At 31.9% G+C, this 17,849-nt stretch overlaps 3 protein-coding genes across 8 annotated transcripts; 1 reads left to right on the top strand and 2 right to left on the bottom strand.

The window, feature by feature from the left end:
• Positions 1 to 1,121: 1,121 nt before the first annotated feature.
• LOC104732732 (uncharacterized) lies at positions 1,122 to 2,521 on the bottom strand. Its single transcript, XM_010452314.3, has one exon. The coding sequence runs from the start codon at positions 2,209 to 2,211 to the stop codon at positions 1,387 to 1,389; it is 825 nt and encodes a 274-aa protein (XP_010450616.2). The 5' UTR covers positions 2,212 to 2,521; the 3' UTR covers positions 1,122 to 1,386.
• Positions 2,522 to 8,734: 6,213 nt separating this feature from the next.
• Positions 8,735 to 11,486, top strand: LOC104732731 (cytochrome c1 2, heme protein, mitochondrial). The gene is made up of 8 exons (XM_010452313.3): positions 8,735 to 8,866; positions 9,068 to 9,158; positions 9,419 to 9,630; positions 9,738 to 10,017; positions 10,100 to 10,171; positions 10,261 to 10,377; positions 10,491 to 10,556; positions 11,075 to 11,486. The coding sequence occupies exons 2-8, from the start codon at positions 9,099 to 9,101 to the stop codon at positions 11,189 to 11,191; spliced, it is 924 nt and encodes a 307-aa protein (XP_010450615.1). The 5' UTR covers positions 8,735 to 8,866; positions 9,068 to 9,098; the 3' UTR covers positions 11,192 to 11,486.
• Positions 11,487 to 11,655: 169 nt separating this feature from the next.
• Positions 11,656 to 13,665, bottom strand: LOC104732730 (putative methyltransferase At1g29790). 6 transcript variants are annotated; one of them, XM_087478012.1, is made up of 4 exons: positions 13,389 to 13,593; positions 12,479 to 13,220; positions 12,311 to 12,355; positions 11,656 to 12,234 (listed from the first exon to the last, which is right to left on the bottom strand). In XM_087478012.1, exons 2-4 carry the CDS (start codon positions 13,134 to 13,136, stop codon positions 12,224 to 12,226), a joined length of 714 nt encoding a protein of 237 aa, XP_087334138.1. In that variant the 5' UTR covers positions 13,137 to 13,220; positions 13,389 to 13,593; the 3' UTR covers positions 11,656 to 12,223. The 6 variants fall into 6 exon arrangements, with proteins under 6 accessions (XP_087334138.1, XP_087334136.1, XP_010450613.1 ...); XM_087478010.1 differs by having other exon boundaries at positions 12,311 to 12,373; positions 13,389 to 13,531; XM_010452311.3 differs by having other exon boundaries at positions 11,656 to 12,355; positions 13,389 to 13,655.
• Positions 13,666 to 17,849: the final 4,184 nt, after the last annotated feature.

The following is a 17,849-nucleotide window of genomic DNA, read 5'->3' as shown; positions in this document are numbered from 1 at the left end:
TTATAAAAATTCCACAAGCTGAGTCCACAAGAACGTGACATCAACGTACGGGTTAGATTCATCTCACAACAACACTTGAACGGCCACGATCGATGAAACTGAGCCCCAACCAAACACTTCTCTCCCAGGTATGGCTATGGCATGGCGTCACTAATTCAACGAAACAAGACAATTAAACAGAAAGGGAAAAAAAAACAAAAAACATAAAACGTGAAAGCTCATTGGTTGATGTCTTTCTCTGTTGAGATGCCATGTGTAATATATTTTTCCCCTGTGTGTGTTTGAGTGTTCCATAACCACTTTATTTATTCCCTCCCTTCGATAGATCTTTTTGCAAATTTATATTATTTGTATATTTTTCTTATAACTTTTTGCTCAGCTAATGAGAATTCTCCATATGTTGGGATTCAAAAGCCCACGAAGATTTTTAGATGTGATGTAATCATCATTATTGGCTACTGCAGAATGGGTCTATCTAACATGCGCATATAGCATATCGACACTTCTATATAATAAAGCCATAAATATACACCTAGCTAGTTCAGCTATATTCACACACATATATATATATATATATGTACGTACAAAACCTTCAAATGTCCTAACCCAAAGATCTTTTTCTTGCAGCATATGTAACTCCAAAAACTACAAGATGAGATTGTCCAATAATATAGAGACTAATACACATGTCGGTAATGAAATCTCGAGGATCTTGTTCAGTTGTTCTTAAGAACACACATCGGATTATTCTCTATATGTACAGTTTACACGGTTGCTTAAATCCATATATATTACTAATTATAGTTAACAGTTTATTTATCTTTTCTCCAAAATATACATAAATAAAAGTACATACAAATATGTATATGTTGTTGGTGGCTTTGGTGCATGAATGCATAATAGTGTCCCAGTACAGTTCATTTATCTCTCAACCATAAACTACATTTATATTCAATATATAACTTCAACAGATTTAGACATGTTCACTCTCTTGAAATGCCAATTAATCTCCCTTGTTTCTATTTTATGACGATGAACTGTAAAATTACATATCATATCTTAAAACATGCAAATTTAGATCTATATTGTATACCCAAATGATAGGTATATATCCAAATGAATTCAAAAGCCAAGCAATGCCATCTTTTTACTGATCTTTGCCAATCAATATTTGACATTATGGCAATTTCTAATCAAGTCTCATACACACAAATTTATTCCGGAAGACTTGATTCTCAAGACTTCCCCCATGTATATTAGCATTAAATTCGTTTCTCTTTTGTATTACACTTATTAACTTCCTAATACACAAAGTTGGAAAGAGTGATTAAGTTGTGAGATTAAACCACCTTAACCACAACTTGATCTTACTCTCTATATACCTCATCAGAGCCAAAGAGTTAAAGCTGCACTAGTATCCAATCTCCATGCAAATCCACCAAACTCCATCTTCCACACATCACACGGCACCGTTTTAGTGTACTTGGTCTCTCGCCACGTGTATTCCAGTCTTACCTTACACGTAAAAGTTCGGTAGTCATAAAACGTCGCCGTTTGGTCAACCACCAACCACACAATCACCTCTCCACCGAACTCGCCGTCTCCGGTTACTATCTTCCGGTAAGCCTCGTTAACCATTACAACACGGTTCGAACCATCAGATATGAAACCAGGACACGTGTCTTTGTCTAAAGCATCCTTGATCTCTTCGTCTGTTAACCCTACCGCATGGGATACTGAGCCACTGTTAACGGACTCCACCGTCACCCACGTCTCTACCGGAACCCGTTGCAGCACTTCATCGCCGCCGTTAAACTTGAGACACGTGTCCGTTTCACAGGTTTCATCTCCGATCATTGCTTCCACCGTTGGATCCAGATTAGTATGATGATCCAAACTCAACGGCGTAGATCTCTCCGGCAAGAGCTGTAGCGTGACGATATCTTCCCGACCATTCTCCGGATCTGTCGAGCTAGATCTGACGCCGTCGTCCGTTTTTGATCGACACGTGGCTTTACTATTCTTGGAAACCCTAACGTACTTCCTCTTCGTCCTTCTCATGATACTCGTATCTCCGACGAATGGTTGACCAGTAGTCGTCGGCTTTGGAGCGATCGGACGATACTTAAGCATGAGAGTATCAACAGAGGTGTTATCTTGCGCTTTACCTGCGCATCTTAGCGTCCGCCATAACTCATGATCTTGATCCATTTCTCTCTCTCTCTTTCCTCTATCTCTCTCTCTTCACTCTCTCACTCTCTCTCTCTCTTTTCTATTTCTCTATATTCTTTCTGTGTCTCTCCGGTGGCCGAAGAGATTAACATTTGGGAATAGGAGAACGCCACGTGTTTAGGGCAAAAACATATATATGCGAGACAGTACTTGGATCAGTGGATGGTAATGTTTATGTGTGCGTCTCATTTATGCCATCGTTACACTAATTTTATGTCTCTTTGCTTCTTTTGTTTTGTTTGAACTTTTTTTTTCCGATAAAAGGATAAATTTAACCATTATTATTTTCTTAAAATAATCTTGGTTTTTAATTCTACGGTTTATAAGCATGCAAATCCTACGTTTCTAACCAATTACTTGTGACTAATTTTTTAAACCTAGGATCTGTTTTTCGTCCATCTATCTTATCATAATAAAAGCTTCATTTCCCAGTAAAATAATGTCAATTTGGGTAGGTGTCGACAGGGGTCATTGTAGTTCGTTTATTTGATTGGCGGATTTTAATTAGATTTCTTAGTCCATAACATCATATAGTTATAGGGGACATGTACACTCTATAAAAAGATTAAGTAAGGATTTCTTTATTTTATTTTGTAGAGATTAAGGATTATACAAGCCAACGATTACCGGTCATGGACTGATTGATATACCGACACATAATTTTTATTAAGTATATCATCTCTTCATGTTTTTTTTTTTTTGGTAAAAGAAATTTTTTTTTTTGGTAAAAGTCATCTCTTCTTCATGTTTTATATATATGTATATAAACTCTTATGCGTTTGATTGATCAGTTCATACATGCGTGTGAGTGATCAAATCCAATAAAGAAGCTTGGAAAAACTTGTAAACGTTGTCTATTTGTGACTACCGTATTGATCAGTTGACGCATAGAGAAGTTCTAAAAGAAACTTAAAATAAGTCCTCGATCATAAAATCTAGTAGGTATACACTTGTTTCGTCATGTATTTTATCTATTTATGCTTTTTAAATTTTAACTAATTAAAGTACAAAATACAAATGACTATACTATTATTATTTTTAAAATTGCACAATTTGCTCTCAACCACATTCGTTTTCAATTCACGTGGTTTATTAAGTTGAATACATAACCTTATTACATTTTCTAAACCAAATTGCACTAGATGGTGTTCAGTCGGCTTTTATCTTTCGGTTTAGGTTCTGAATAATATATATTTTTCTATGTTTGCAATATATATAAAAACTGTACGGACACAAGATGGCTCGGTTTTGCACGATATTAGTTCCAGCTATAAATGGCATGGTAGACTACTTGGCACTGGCAGCATGTATTTGTATAAAATATGACTGTAAATCTTCTGAAATATCTCGTCGGGCTCAAATCCTATAAACGGGTCTTGAGATACGAGATTAACAAAGCTCTCTCCGTATTAACAAAACAAAACAAATATGTATGGTCGAAACCGATTACAAAGCAGGCAGACACACACAAACATTAATTATACTATAAGCAATGTGACTTTTATAACATACATCTCTCCACATATAAACATACACATTGGTCGACATGATAATTTAATTGGATGGTTATCTAAAGCACCCAATAATTCTGGGAACTGCGATGCGTGATTTGATTGGCTTATTGCTCTTTTATTATTATGAAATTTATACTATATGATAAAATTAGGTGTATGGGTCCCATGATCAGGCTAAAACAGCATCTGGTGTTTTTTTACCTCATTTCAAGACTACTCTTCTTATATGGTCCTTCCTTCTCCTCACAACCAATCAAATTGCATGAAGTGTCCTCCATTTCAAAATTGAAAAAGCTGGCATGTCAGTGCACATTTGGAAATATATATACGTATAATATCTATCTCTATCTATTTAAAATATGCATATGTCTATATTGTGTCTCCATTTATGGAAGTGTAAAGCGATAAGCCATAAGGGCTTCTCATTGTTCCGTGGTCGGACCTATGCATCCCCGGTTCTAGGGGTGTGCCCTCATTCAGATTTGGTTTTTTAAAAACTAACTGAACTACACAACTAAAGTAATTCTGGTTTGAGAAAAGAAAAACAAAAAGTTCTGGTTTGGGGGTTTTAAAAAAATATATACATATTTTCTTTCTTTTTAAAATCATATAGGTTTCGTTTAGAGTTCAATTCGATTCAATTTTAGGGTATATAGTTAGGTTTAATTAGAGTTTGGTTCATTTGTATCTTATACTTTTTATATGGTTCAAGAGTTTCCATTCTAATTTTGTTTTGGTTCATTTGTCATCAAGTTGTCCTTAATCTAAATTTCAAAATTAGAGAATATTAAGGATGTGTGATATTTGTATTTGCATTTGATAAAGAAAAATTCAAGGAATAAACCTTTGTATTCATTTTCTTTATATAGAGCACCAAATAAACCAAATAAACTAAAAGCATAGTATTCATTTACTAGACATATAAACCCAATAGAATCGATCATATGAGTTTTGTCAGTTTGGTTCAATTTAAATTCCTTTCAATTCTGTTAAAGTAAAACTTTGAGAAAAACTTTGACTAGACTCTGTAAGACTAACCAAAATCATTGTTACAATCAAATAAATAGATGGGGTTGTCTTTAAAATAAATATTTTTAATCATGGTATTAATATAATTTCTAAACAACACAAACTTTTTGAGGGGTTTTAGATTATTTACTAGATTCAGACCCGCGTATGTGCGGGATTGATTTCAAAAATTAAATTTGCTTTCAAAAAATAAGTTTGCTATTAGATTTATAATATATTACATGTGTGGAGTTATGTTTGTAAACATATTTTTTTTAGGAATGTTAACATTCATAATCCGCACTCATACCAGTTAAGTATTCAATTTGTTTATAATTTGGTTTAGACTAAAAAGTGATCAGTTTTGTCTTTGTTATATGTAAAGATAAACTATATTAAACAAAAAAACAGTAAGAGAAAGACGGTATATCTATTTCAGGACAGAATATAGTAAAACAAAAGTAGTATGTTCCGTCCGATATATGATTTTCCATCTAATAACCGTGGTTTTAATAATAATCTACACATTTCATATTATATATTTTAGTTTATCAGATAAAGAAATAAGTAAGTGTTTTGGATCCTCACGTATGTGTGGATTTTTTTTGTAGATATATTTAGTGTATAGAATCTATAACATAAAATTATAACCCTTTCACCATAGAATTTATTAGAATCGTAGCAGTTATGATATTAATCCACTAAAACTATTCTTAAGTGTTAAAAATTGTTTTTTTTCCACTTATGAACTAAAATCCGCAAAATTTCAACATAGCATATATTTTGAATTAATATTTTGGAAATTGATAATATTTAAATTTTTTGAGATACTAATAAATCTAAAATCCAAAATTTATATAAAGAATATACTACTTTTCAATATAGTAAATCATGGTTAGCTTATATATTACAAATATAATAACTGTTTTCATAATTGAAAAAAAAAAAATCAATTTTTTTGGTCTTAATCTATTTATTATAATCAAAATTAATTAGTATTATTGATAAACTTTTTTTTGAAATAAAAAATAAATAATGATTTTATAATGGACATATTCAATTAGATAGTCGTTTTTGGAAATAACAAATAATATACCATCAAATTAAATAAGTTTATATATATAGAATATTGACTTTAATAATCTGATCTGTTAACTTTTAAAAATGATTTTCAAAAATATTGGGCATAAAACTATTGATATTCTAGGAGTCCATTTTTTTCCTTCATTCAACAATATTATTATACACTTGGTAAAATAGAAAACAAAAAAATGTGAATTTACAATTTCTTTGTAAAATATATCAATAAACACTTTATATTTTATACCACACATATATATATCTTATACTAAACGTGTGGATGGATGCACAAATCTTATATACAACATGTTGTTTGCTTGTTTAAAAGTCTAAACACAATAAAATCACAAGTCGATTTGCATTGTTTATTCGATTTGCACGTAAGTATATTGTTCACGTCATAATTAAAGTCCCTTGATTTTACTACTCCATGTTTCAACATGCATGCTTTCTTCTTCACACTACTAATCTCACAAAAAATATGGACATCCTTATGTGTTTAGTGACTGCAGCCAAGCTATCATAAAATGGTTTTCATACTTTCTTCTTGTGTGATGTTTGTCTTAGGATGAGTTGGAATTGTACATAGTTTTCAGGTTTATCAGTCATTTATTCTCTGTATGAACATAAAACTAAAAAACAATTTCGTTTTGATCAAAAAGAAGACAGTTTCGTATACTTCTCGACTATGTTGACCTTAAACCTTGTATAAACCCACCCACATTATTAGCTAATTTAAAAATATTTTAAATATTAACAACAATGAGAATCTTAATGTTTATGTATATTACATACATGAGTTTGATTCCCAAGTCCAAATTATTGAACCAAAATTTTCCATCTACAAAAACAAAGCACACAAATTAATAATACACAAAAATCACCTTAAAAAATTTTATAAATTTCTTAATTGTTCATTTATTGTTAAGATATTTCCTAAATATAATATTTTCTTGTTATTATTAGAAACATTGCAGCCGATAATTTTGCAAATTTGTTAATTTTACATATTTAGAATTGCCTTAATTTGCGTGACTGTGGGGACACAAGTATAGTTTTCTTTTTTCATTATTACTGACATACGATAATTTTGCAAATTTGTTAATTTTACATATTTAGAAAAGTCTTAATTTTTGCGTGACTATGGGGACATAAGTATAGATCTGTTTTTCCATTTTTATTGATATTCGAATTTTTTTTTTAGGAATACAGTATCTTAGTAGTTGACGATATTTTAGTTATTATTTCTTATTTAAAAAATTATGTTATGTTTGGAAAGATTGGAGATTTTTGGACTATTGTATTTATTAGGACTCTAGATAATGCCTTATTAGATCTCCTTCGTTTGGGCCGGACGTGTTTAACTAATTCAAGGACCGATTGTTTTTTCTGAATGAGACTTTGTTTGTTAATGGGAATAATTAATCTGACTCCGAACACAGTATACATAACCCGAATTAATGAATCCCGGGTCACAGACGGATCCGCGCGTTTGGACGTTTTAAATTACTTTAATGTCCTTTTTGTATTATATGCTTTTTAATTTATTCAGGGTCATTTTATGTCATATATTTTAGAATTTATTTTGCCTTATAAATAATGCTTCCCTTTTAATAGTATAGATTAGGCACTGATGACCAATTAGCAATAAGGAAATTGTCTCAAATGGAACCTCTATTTTTTTTTTTTTTTTTTTTTGTTAGATATGATATATATGGAGTTAAGATGCCGCTCAGGAGGTGCCTCTCATCCCATAAACTCACTTAGCATTTATTTTAGGTACAAAAATCGCTAGACTATTCTACGTACGTACTCATATATATAGTTATGCATTCCCTTAATTCCAACAATAAATTAAAGCATCATTATCTAGCTCTTATAAAGGCTACGAGAGGACTTAGATAACATTATTCAAGTTAACCGTCTCACATAAATGGAAAACACGTAAGACATTCAAATTACTCACACTCGAGACATTCAACAAAAAGATCCCATTTCCCCTAATATATAATATATATCTTTACCTTTTAAGCACTAAATTAAGAACTTACAAGTTCAATCAATCAATTTATGTTAAGAAAGATATGTATCATAGCTTGAAAATATGTAGAAAAAGCTCCGTTGACATCTTACGTAAAATTATTTTCGGTGACTTTAGATTCCTTTGCCGAGACACAGTTTATGATTGCAAAAATTTAATGACTCTGCTTATGTCATATATGATAAGTTGGTAAAGAGATATGTTTGAAATGTGACTATATATATCCACCATGAGTTGCTTCTTTTTACCAGAGAAATGCATTCATGACCTATGCGGTCAGGAATTTTGTGGTCTAGATTCCTTAGACAATAATGACTTTGATACCATAGATCTCAATATTTTATAAGCATTAATCCTTTCCCTGACGAAGAATCGTACGTTGGATACAAAATAAAAGTGGTTTTAAACCGGTAAATAGACGTGTAATAAATATATTTTGCCTAGCTATCAACAATTAGCGAAACTGACTCTAAAGCACAAGCTATGCTAATTGCTAGATCCTCTGGATATTGTACTACAATCATGTTACTTCCTTCTTGTATTCAAAAGCAGCTAATTAAATCATGCAACCGAGTTTAGTGCAAAGCGTGAAAAGAACATATATAGTTATATACACACACAAACTAGTAAACAAGACTAGAATGTTAATAACATTATGTTATAATCTTAACCTACATTAATTTCGTAGGAATGTTACTGTGGTTACTCATCACTCAAAGTTTTCCCTCAAAGTTTCATATATTTTGGTACGGTACCCAGCGAAAAGTATTCCAGATATATATATTTTTTTTGTTGGGGTTTACGGATAGGCCTATAATGGGCTTTAATAAACGATATTAGGCCCATAAAAATTGAAAAATTACAAGTTGTTGTGTGTCAGTGTCACAGTCGCGTCATCTGGAAGACATACAATTTCTCTGGTATCTGTTTACTTCTTCTTCTTCCTCCTTTGTGTTGGTCAATCGCCGATCTCGTTGCTTCATTTTTCACTGTGAGTCTTTATAATTTTTCCTCGATTCTTCATATCTCATATCCGAATCAGCCATTTCTTCTTTTGATTTTTGTTTACTGGATCTATATAGAGAATCGGATTTTTTTCTAGGGCTCTACGCATTTTTTCTTGTTTCGAAAATCGTGTGTATGTGTAAAATGGCACCAAATGGTTGAGAATCGTCTCTTTTTGTTGTTTCAGCGAGGTTGATTGGTACAAAAGTGTTCATCAAATGGTTGGAGGTGGAGTTATCCAGCAGCTTCTTAGAAGGAAACTTCAATCTCAATCAGTCGTGAGTTTTGTTTTTCCCTATAACATCTTTTAAGGATCTGTTTGAATAGAGAAGTCATAGGTTTTGTTTGGTTCTTGTGTATACAATTCATTGGAGATTTTGGAATATAACAGCTTTAGACATATTGATTTGTGCTTAGAGAGTATGAAAAGAGTAGACTTTTGTTTCGTTAAGCATACTTAGCTACTTGGTCCTGGCCATTTTTGTTTTTGGTTTTTCTTACTGTTGTTCATTTGTTCTGTGTTATCAATCCACCACAGGCAACTCCGGTATTGTCATGGTTGTCTTCGAAGAAAGCTAATGAAGATGCTGGGTCTGCTGGTGTTAAAGCGTTTGCTCTCATGGGTGCTGGTATTACAGGGTTGTTGAGTTTTTCTACTGTGGCATCCGCTGATGAGGCCGAACATGGTTTGGAGTGTCCAAACTACCCTTGGCCACATGAAGGCATTCTCAGCTCATATGACCATGCTTCGTGAGTGTTTATTCAACCTACACTTTTGTCTCCAATATTCTTTTAATTGTAATACTAAAGCTGAAAACTTGACAAATTCGAGACCGGCGTTGATTTGTTATGAGCAGGATTCGTCGTGGTCACCAAGTTTATCAGCAAGTCTGTGCGTCTTGCCACTCGATGTCTCTGATCTCGTACCGAGACTTGGTTGGTGTTGCCTACACAGAGGAAGAGGCAAAGGCAATGGCAGCTGAAATCGAGGTTGTTGATGGACCAAATGATGAGGGTGAGATGTTCACCCGTCCTGGTAAACTCAGTGACCGGCTTCCTCAACCATACTCAAATGAATCAGCTGCAAGGTTCGCCAATGGAGGAGCGTATCCACCTGATCTAAGTCTTGTAACTAAGGTCTTGTGCTATTTCACTCAATTTGTTTACTTGTATCTAACTCATCGTCTGTGATCTAAACAGCTTTGTTTGGTTCTGCTAGGCACGTCACAATGGCCAAAATTATGTCTTTGCTCTGTTGACTGGTTACCGTGACCCTCCTGCTGGAATTTCGGTAAATTTCTCTCCTATTTTCGCCTAACACTTGTAATTTACAACTATAGATTGTTGGATGTTAAAAATGATCATGTGACAACGGTACAGATTAGAGAGGGGTTACACTACAATCCCTATTTCCCTGGTGGAGCAATCGCTATGCCAAAGATGCTTAATGATGAAGCTGTGGAATATGAAGATGGAACTCCTGCAACAGAAGCACAGGTTAGTTTTCCTCTGCTTAAGAAAAGAATTACAGACCATAGAGCTTTATCAAATTTGACCTTTCTTCGAGTTAGTAATAGTCTATAATGTTTCTTTGTGTAAATATAATGCAGATGGGTAAAGATGTTGTATCATTCTTGTCCTGGGCAGCTGAACCAGAAATGGAAGAGAGGAAATTGGTAAGTTTCTTTCTTTGATCATGTGATTCCATTGTTTTAGCTGTCGTTTCTATATATACAAGATTGCAGTAGGGGTGTCTATATCGGGGTTCCGGTCATTTGGTTTTCAGATTCAGTTTTAGAAGTTTGTAACCAAACTAAAACCGCATAGTCTAGATTGGTTTGGTAGGATTTTGGTTTAGAGATAGAAAAAATATTGTACCATTTTATCCATGTTCGGATTCTTGGTTCGGTTTAGCAGATTGAATCCCGTAGTTGCATGTTTGTGTTGACCACAACTGACAACACCGCTCTTGTCCTTAGACTGCTAATCCCAGGCCAACAGTAAAGCATTCTAGATACTACGTAGTCTGCTATTATGAGACATGAACTTGACTTATATGTTCTAGGGCGTATTGTTTCTCTGTATTCAAAACGGTAATGTTGGCCCTAAACCAACCCAAAAGGAACTTGCAAAATTCGGTGATCCGACTCTTTGCGCTTAGATTTCTGTTAACGTTGGTTTTGTGTGTGTGCAGATGGGTTTCAAATGGATATTTTTACTGTCTTTGGCTCTGCTTCAAGCTGCATATTACAGGAGACTGAAATGGTCAGTACTCAAATCCCGTAAGCTTGTTCTCGACGTCGTGAACTAATCCCGTGAAGATCAGCTTTTCTCTGGATAATAAGCATTAATCTTGAAAGGGATGAAGTGGTGAAATCCCACTTTTTGTCTCCAAAGACATGTTTCTTTATTTATCGTTTAGAGAGTCTAATGAGGGAAAAGAAGTCAAGTTTCTTTTTTAACCTCATAGTTTACACATGATTTTGAGATTGTATCATTTCCATTTCTGTTTGTTTGTCTCCTAAGCCGGTCTCGGGTTGTTTTAATAAAAATATGTGGTTTTACAACCTCTCATGTGTATATCAAGAAACATGATTTTGTTACAATTCGAATCGCATAGAAATCAAAATCTGCATAATTGTCGACTGGTGGAAGGTTTGAACTTAAAAATCTGAATGGCATCATTCCTTTAGTCATTAGATTTGTAAATAACACAAACCTGAAATCTGATACATCAAATTGGTCATAACCAAATTACTTCTCTTGTGAACTCGATTTTGTTTTAACTTTGAAAATTGCGGGAAGAATTTAGACCAGATTCGTTAGGACAAAACCAGACAAACTACACAATCCTACAAACAAACGTTACAGAACTATCAAAACAAAAATGCAAACTTCTGGTTGTCCCTTGGAAATCAATCAAACATTTCAAAAAAATATAATGAGCTCAAAATTTAATAATAACCTTTATGAGAAAATACCAAAAAAATAGGAACAAATCAAACTCTGGCAGGCTTCTGCAAAACAGCCGAGAGATAAACCTCTGCTGCATCAGTTTTCTCTCCAACAACCCATTTCAGCTTCTTATACCCAAACCGCTCTATCAAACGCGTAAGAACTCTCTTCTTCTCATCATTCCCGCAATAGAAATTATCCAACCAGAACAACCCACCTGGTTTCAAGATCCGATCAAGATCAAACATCAAGAACTCCAGTTTCTCAGGTTTATTACTACCACCCGCTAAATCCAATCCACTAGAAGCACGAATGAGATCGAAAACATTGTCATAGAACGGTAACCTCTGCTCCAAACTCATGAACAACGGAAAAACACCTCTCGCAGCTATGAACTCGCTGTAAGGAGCATTTATATTCAATGTATTACTGATTATATTCACATCCTTTTCAGCCATTTTAGCAGCGAACGTACCTGAGCCGCTGCTAATATCGAACCCGATCCGGATCTTCCCATGGCCTAAACTCAAAACATCATCTATCAAGAAATCAGTCTTCACCTTAACCTTAACAAACCTATCCTTCTCATGACTAGTATTAGCTAGGTCAAAGCAACCAACACAATCCCGGTTCAGTTTCTTACCTCTCAAACAATCGAAACTTTTGCAGCCAAGACCGCTCCAGTTAACACTCTCGTTACTAACAGGTCTCCACAACGAATCAGGAAACGTAGCGAGACCTGGCTTATGTACAGTTTTAGCCAAACATCGACGTCGTGGCAACGGTTCACAAGCACGGAGAATCAACTTCTGTGCAAGGCTCCAATCATCAGGACACTTGTCGAAGACATTGTACGACATATACTGAGATAACAAATCTAGAGACGTTTCGCAGGAATGTCCAACAGATGCAACCATCTGTGTGATACCAGTACGAGAGTCTTTGCCGAGAGGAAGCTGATGTTGTTGGAGGAACAGTTTAAGCTCTTGGGGGACTTCAGGATGCGAGAGATCGAGAGATTCGTAACCGACCATCTTTGTCTCCATCTGAGAGAGTGTGCGGTGGGAGGAATCGATTTCTCGGAGGATGAGTGAGAGATGCTGAGAAACCAAAGAGACGTTGTTGGAATGAAGAGGATGTTGCGTGGTGTTGGATTGGGAATGAGACGAGAAGGCGTATAGTGCGAAGAGGTTTGTAGTGACTACAGAGAAGAGCATGAGGAGGTTGATGGCGGAAGAGAAGAGCGTTGATCGACTGAATCTTGCGGTTCCATCGCCAATCTTTAGCGATACGGATCCCATCTTAAGCGTTACAACACTTCAATATTTTGCATCAATTCACCAGTTGTACCATATTATATTGTTGGAACCTATGATTGATTGGATCTGCAAATACAATTGTATGATGTTTAAGATACGATCTTGAATACCAAAGTAGAAATGCAAAATAATACAAACAGAAAAAATGTCCAATAATGAACTGACGAAACAAGCAAAAGAGAAGATCTCAATTAAAATTGTGGGGATTTAGTAAACTTATCAATCAGATCTTACCAAATCAAGAGGAGAAAGTCACTATGAAGTAGAAAGAAGAAAGCTACTCAAGACTGAGGATCGCCGCCGACACACGAATTATATAATAAGTGATTTTAATATATTCTTCTTTTCAAAGAGTCCATTAATCAACAAAGAAAGTTGTGATCTTGCAACGCTGATAAAGTTTACCAAATACACTTCCCCTCTGTTCCTAGTCCTAGTTAATCCAACCTTTAGACCTTTTACACATATTAATCAAACCCATTCAAAATTCATTACAACTGCATCATTTTTTAGTGTTTTACAAAATTTTATAACTCTAAAGCAATAATATTTACTCTATCCGTTCCTTATTAATCCAATTTCTAGAAAACAAAAATTATTACAAAAAATATAAAGTTTAGGTTTTCTATTCATTTTTAATACTCCATCCGTTTTTATATATATGATTTTCTAGAGTTGTGCTTAAACATTAAAAAATCATTTAATTTTTGCTTATTTTGAACAAAAACATCATTCGATATCTAATTACACACAATTCAACACAATTCAAACAATAAAAAATAATCTGCATAATATAAATTTTTTTAACAATAAAAACAATTAATTTTGCATTGATATGTGAGAAAATCATGTATTATAGAACAAAAAAATTAGCTTAGAAAATCAATTATTTCCTCTGTATTAGAAATGATGATTTTTTAAGATTTTCATATAAATTAAGAAAACATTTAATGTTTAGCTGTAAATGCATTTTTAATAACATATTTCTCATACCTATTAACCACTAGTAGTTCATCAAAATTTTAAATTTTTAATTAATGAATCTTGAAATCTACAATTTTCTAGCATTAATTGATATAAAATTACATCAAATCAATCTTTGTGATACAATTAAAAATTCTAGAAAATTATATTTTGTGAAACAGAGGAAAAAAAAAAGAGTGGGGGGAGGAAGTAATTAAATGGTAAATTTTAAACTTCAAAACGAATAACTGAATACTATTGGTTTAAAGTTGTTAATCACAAAAATAAAGCAAGTAAAATCAGTTTTTAATATGTTTTCTTAATATGTGCAAAAATCATTAAAAATGGATTTATAAGGACAAATGGAATAATTTGTTTTTCTTGGAATTTACAATTCATCATCAATAACTATTAAGAAGTGCATAGATGATTTAATAGTGTCGTTAGAAATGTAAAATGATACTTTTTGTGAAACAAAAATAAAACTCTAGAATGACATTCTTTGTGAAATAGAGAGATTATTAATTTATTTAAGATTCATATTACTTGTCATTTTAGGTGATTTCACATAGATTAAGAAAACAATTAAATTTTCTTTTTTATATTTCATTAATATACTATTTCATTTGATATAAATAATTAATAAGCTAAAAAGTAGAAACAAAACTAGAAATTTGATTTATAAATTTGCTTCGTAAATACAAAAGGAAGTAATATGAAACAAAAAATTTACTCTAAAATAACAACTTAAAAAAAACGGAAGGAGTCATAATAATATTATTCAGGAAAAGCTCATTAGAGTCGTAGGCCTAAAGAAAACAATAGGAAGCCCATATATCTTGGGTCTTAATTAAACCTGATAATCTCACTTGCTCATTGGAAATTCTCATTTTCTAGAACTTGTGGAAATCTATACTAAATAAAAGTAGGAGCTATAAAAGTAGGAGCTTTAAGCTCCTTAAGTCGTCCACATGGGATTTAAAACAACCTATCGGGATTTGGCATATCACTTATTAACATTTTATACAATTTCTAGAATTTTCTATATTAAGAATTATTTTAAACGACCAATCTTTAACATTTTTGAAATTATGTTAAATTTCTATATTAAAATACTTATAAATAAGTGTATTTACAACGTCCCACATCGGCTAGAAAAATTTAGACAATGGCTGAGAACCATTATAAATAAGACTATTATGCTTCGAACTACGAATGAGCAGGAAGCTTGATTTATCAGGCGTCTAAATTTTGAAATTTTAAAAGTTTAAAATATTAAAATTATTGAAACTTTAAAAAAGTTCAAATATTATAAATATTTAAACTTTATAGGATGTTTAAAAATATTATAAATACCTCCATAAAAAGTTTAAAATATTATAAATATTTAAACTCTATAAGAAGTTTAAGTATTATTAATATTTTATCTCAAAAATATAAAACATGTTTTTATGTATGATTTTATAGATGATTTGATATTGTTTCTGTAAAATTATCTTTTGGGTCAAAGGAAGAAGGATTGACATCGCAAGATCTTGATTTGATGTTGTTTGAGTTAATTTTTGAGGTTTAAAGAATAAAGATATACATGTGTTAATTTTACTTTCTCTACAAGTAATTTGCAATTTTGTAGTATTTAGGATATTGGTTTGAAAAGTTTCAATACGTGTGGATCTAAAGCCGAATAAGTATACATGTGAAAGTATCAATAGTTGGGTGCATGTAGTGACTAAGCTAGTCCGTAAAATTGAAATTTTACGAGACAAGAGGCAATGATTTTGGTATTAGAGTTTGATGGGTTAACAAGTTGTGTGGTAGTCTTTAAAAAAAGATTTTAAATAATTATTCAGTGGAATAATGTGAGGAAGCTGATGAGGAAGAGGAAGAAGAAGAATATAATGAAGAACCCGACGGTAAAGTAACGATGACCTTTATCATGAAAATTTGACAATGAAAATGATGAGAAAGAATATGAAGAGCAAGAATATAATGAAAAAATAAATCACGAAGACATAGATAGTTGTGGTCAATTAAATATGGGAAATTAAGATTAATTCATGATTATAAAAATGTTTTGTTTGTCTGATGGTCAAAAAAAAAGTTTAAGATATGCTAGGTTACCAGTTCGGTCCGCCTCGCCTGGACGTCCAAATAATTTCATGATTCTTTTGTCAGATTTGAATTTTTAACATAAGTGACTTTTGTATTTTTTTAAAGTAAAATTTTCACCAATCAATTGTAATTTAAAATTTTATATAAGCTAATATTTCATAACTGTCATCAATCATATATAATTTTTACCAAAATATATCCAAATAAACCCACGCGTAGCGTGGGTTCAAAACCTAGTCATATATATGAAAGTTGGCTAACATTCTCCATATGAATGCCACATCATCATTCCAGCATCTGCCACATATCTAGTTTTCCGTTCATTTCTTGCTTGTCGATTGGGTTCAGCACCTCACAGAAAAACGGGACTAACCAAGGAAGGCGAATGAGCAATACATAATTAATGTTAACTTTAAAACATATAGCAAAACATATAGCCTCGTTACGTCTTCCATTACAAAAGTTAATAATTCATTCATAATTGTTCATATTTAATTGTAAAATATCACAATTAACTAAATTTGAACTTTTTCATCTTATATAAAGACGTTGTGACGAAGGGAAAGGATTGAGCTCTAAAGGAGAAGATCACACAAGAATGAGCAGACATTAAAAAAAAATTCAAATAAAATCAACATTGCTCAGTAAGCTAATTGTGTGGCAAATTGCTTTGTTTATGATTTTGTTTGATTAAAAGTTTTTGTCATTATAAGATCTAACAAAGCTTATCTCTTTTCCAGCGAAACAAGGTTATAAACGAATCTTATGATGTGTTTTTTGTTTGAGTGATATTATTAAAAAAGTTGTTAGCTAGAAAAATACTTCAATATAAAGAGTAGTTGTTCATATGTTAATTTAAATTGCATTAGTGAATAATAAGAAAACTAGAAATTACAATGATCAAATCATCAAAACATGACATTTAAAATGATAAATAGAACAAAAATAAAAGGAAAGAAAACCCGCGGCATAGCGCGGGTAATCATCTAGTCTTATATAATGAAGTAAAGTTTCTTGAAAATCATGCTCTAAGAGGCTGACAAGTAGCGTTGTATTATTTTGACATGTGTCATTATTTTGAAATTTAAATATACTATTTTTTATATTCACTAAATTTAAATATAATTTATACTAAAAAATATAATCATTTTCAATGTATTTTTAGTAGTTATATAATTACCATATAAATTAAATTTGTTAGAAATTAAAAATACAATATTAATATTCAAAAGATCAATTAATTTAATTCTAAAGTAATATCAAAATATAAAAATATGAAAAGATTATAATATTAATTTGTTTTTAAAATATCACATCTTTTTATGCCAAAATATCAATTCATTTTTTTAAAATAATTTAAATAAAAAATATCTTATCATTTTTAATCTCTTTTTAGTAGTTATAATTATCATATAAATTAAATTTGTCAGGAATAAAAAATACAATATTAATATTCAAAAGATCAATTAATTTCATTCTAAAGTATTATTAAAATATAAAATATGAAAAGATCATAATATTAATTTGTTATTAAAATATCATAACTTTTTACGTCAAAATATTAATTTGTTGTCAGAAATATAAGAATTTGTACTCCCTCTTTATGAAAATTCACAGAAA

This window comes from Camelina sativa, chromosome 12, assembly GCF_030686135.1.
Source record: "Camelina sativa cultivar CO46 ecotype springtype chromosome 12, ASM3068613v1".
Classification (NCBI taxonomy): domain Eukaryota; kingdom Viridiplantae; phylum Streptophyta; class Magnoliopsida; order Brassicales; family Brassicaceae; genus Camelina; species Camelina sativa.
The sequence above is the reverse complement of the archived record's forward strand: the minus strand, read 5'-3'. Positions and strand labels throughout refer to the sequence as shown.

Excerpts from the sequence above, each read along its gene's own strand:
- LOC104732730 (XM_010452309.2), bottom strand. The coding sequence starts at position 13,136 with ATGGGATCCGTATCGCTAAAGATTGGCGATGGAACCGCAAGATTCAGT.
- LOC104732731 (XM_010452313.3), top strand. The coding sequence starts at position 9,099 with ATGGTTGGAGGTGGAGTTATCCAGCAGCTTCTTAGAAGGAAACTTCAA. Across the intron at positions 9,159-9,418 it reads AACTTCAATCTCAATCAGTC|GCAACTCCGGTATTGTCATG; the intron begins GTGAGTTTTGTT and ends AATCCACCACAG. Across the intron at positions 10,018-10,099 it reads ATCTAAGTCTTGTAACTAAG|GCACGTCACAATGGCCAAAA; the intron begins GTCTTGTGCTAT and ends TGGTTCTGCTAG.
- LOC104732732 (XM_010452314.3), bottom strand. The coding sequence starts at position 2,211 with ATGGATCAAGATCATGAGTTATGGCGGACGCTAAGATGCGCAGGTAAA.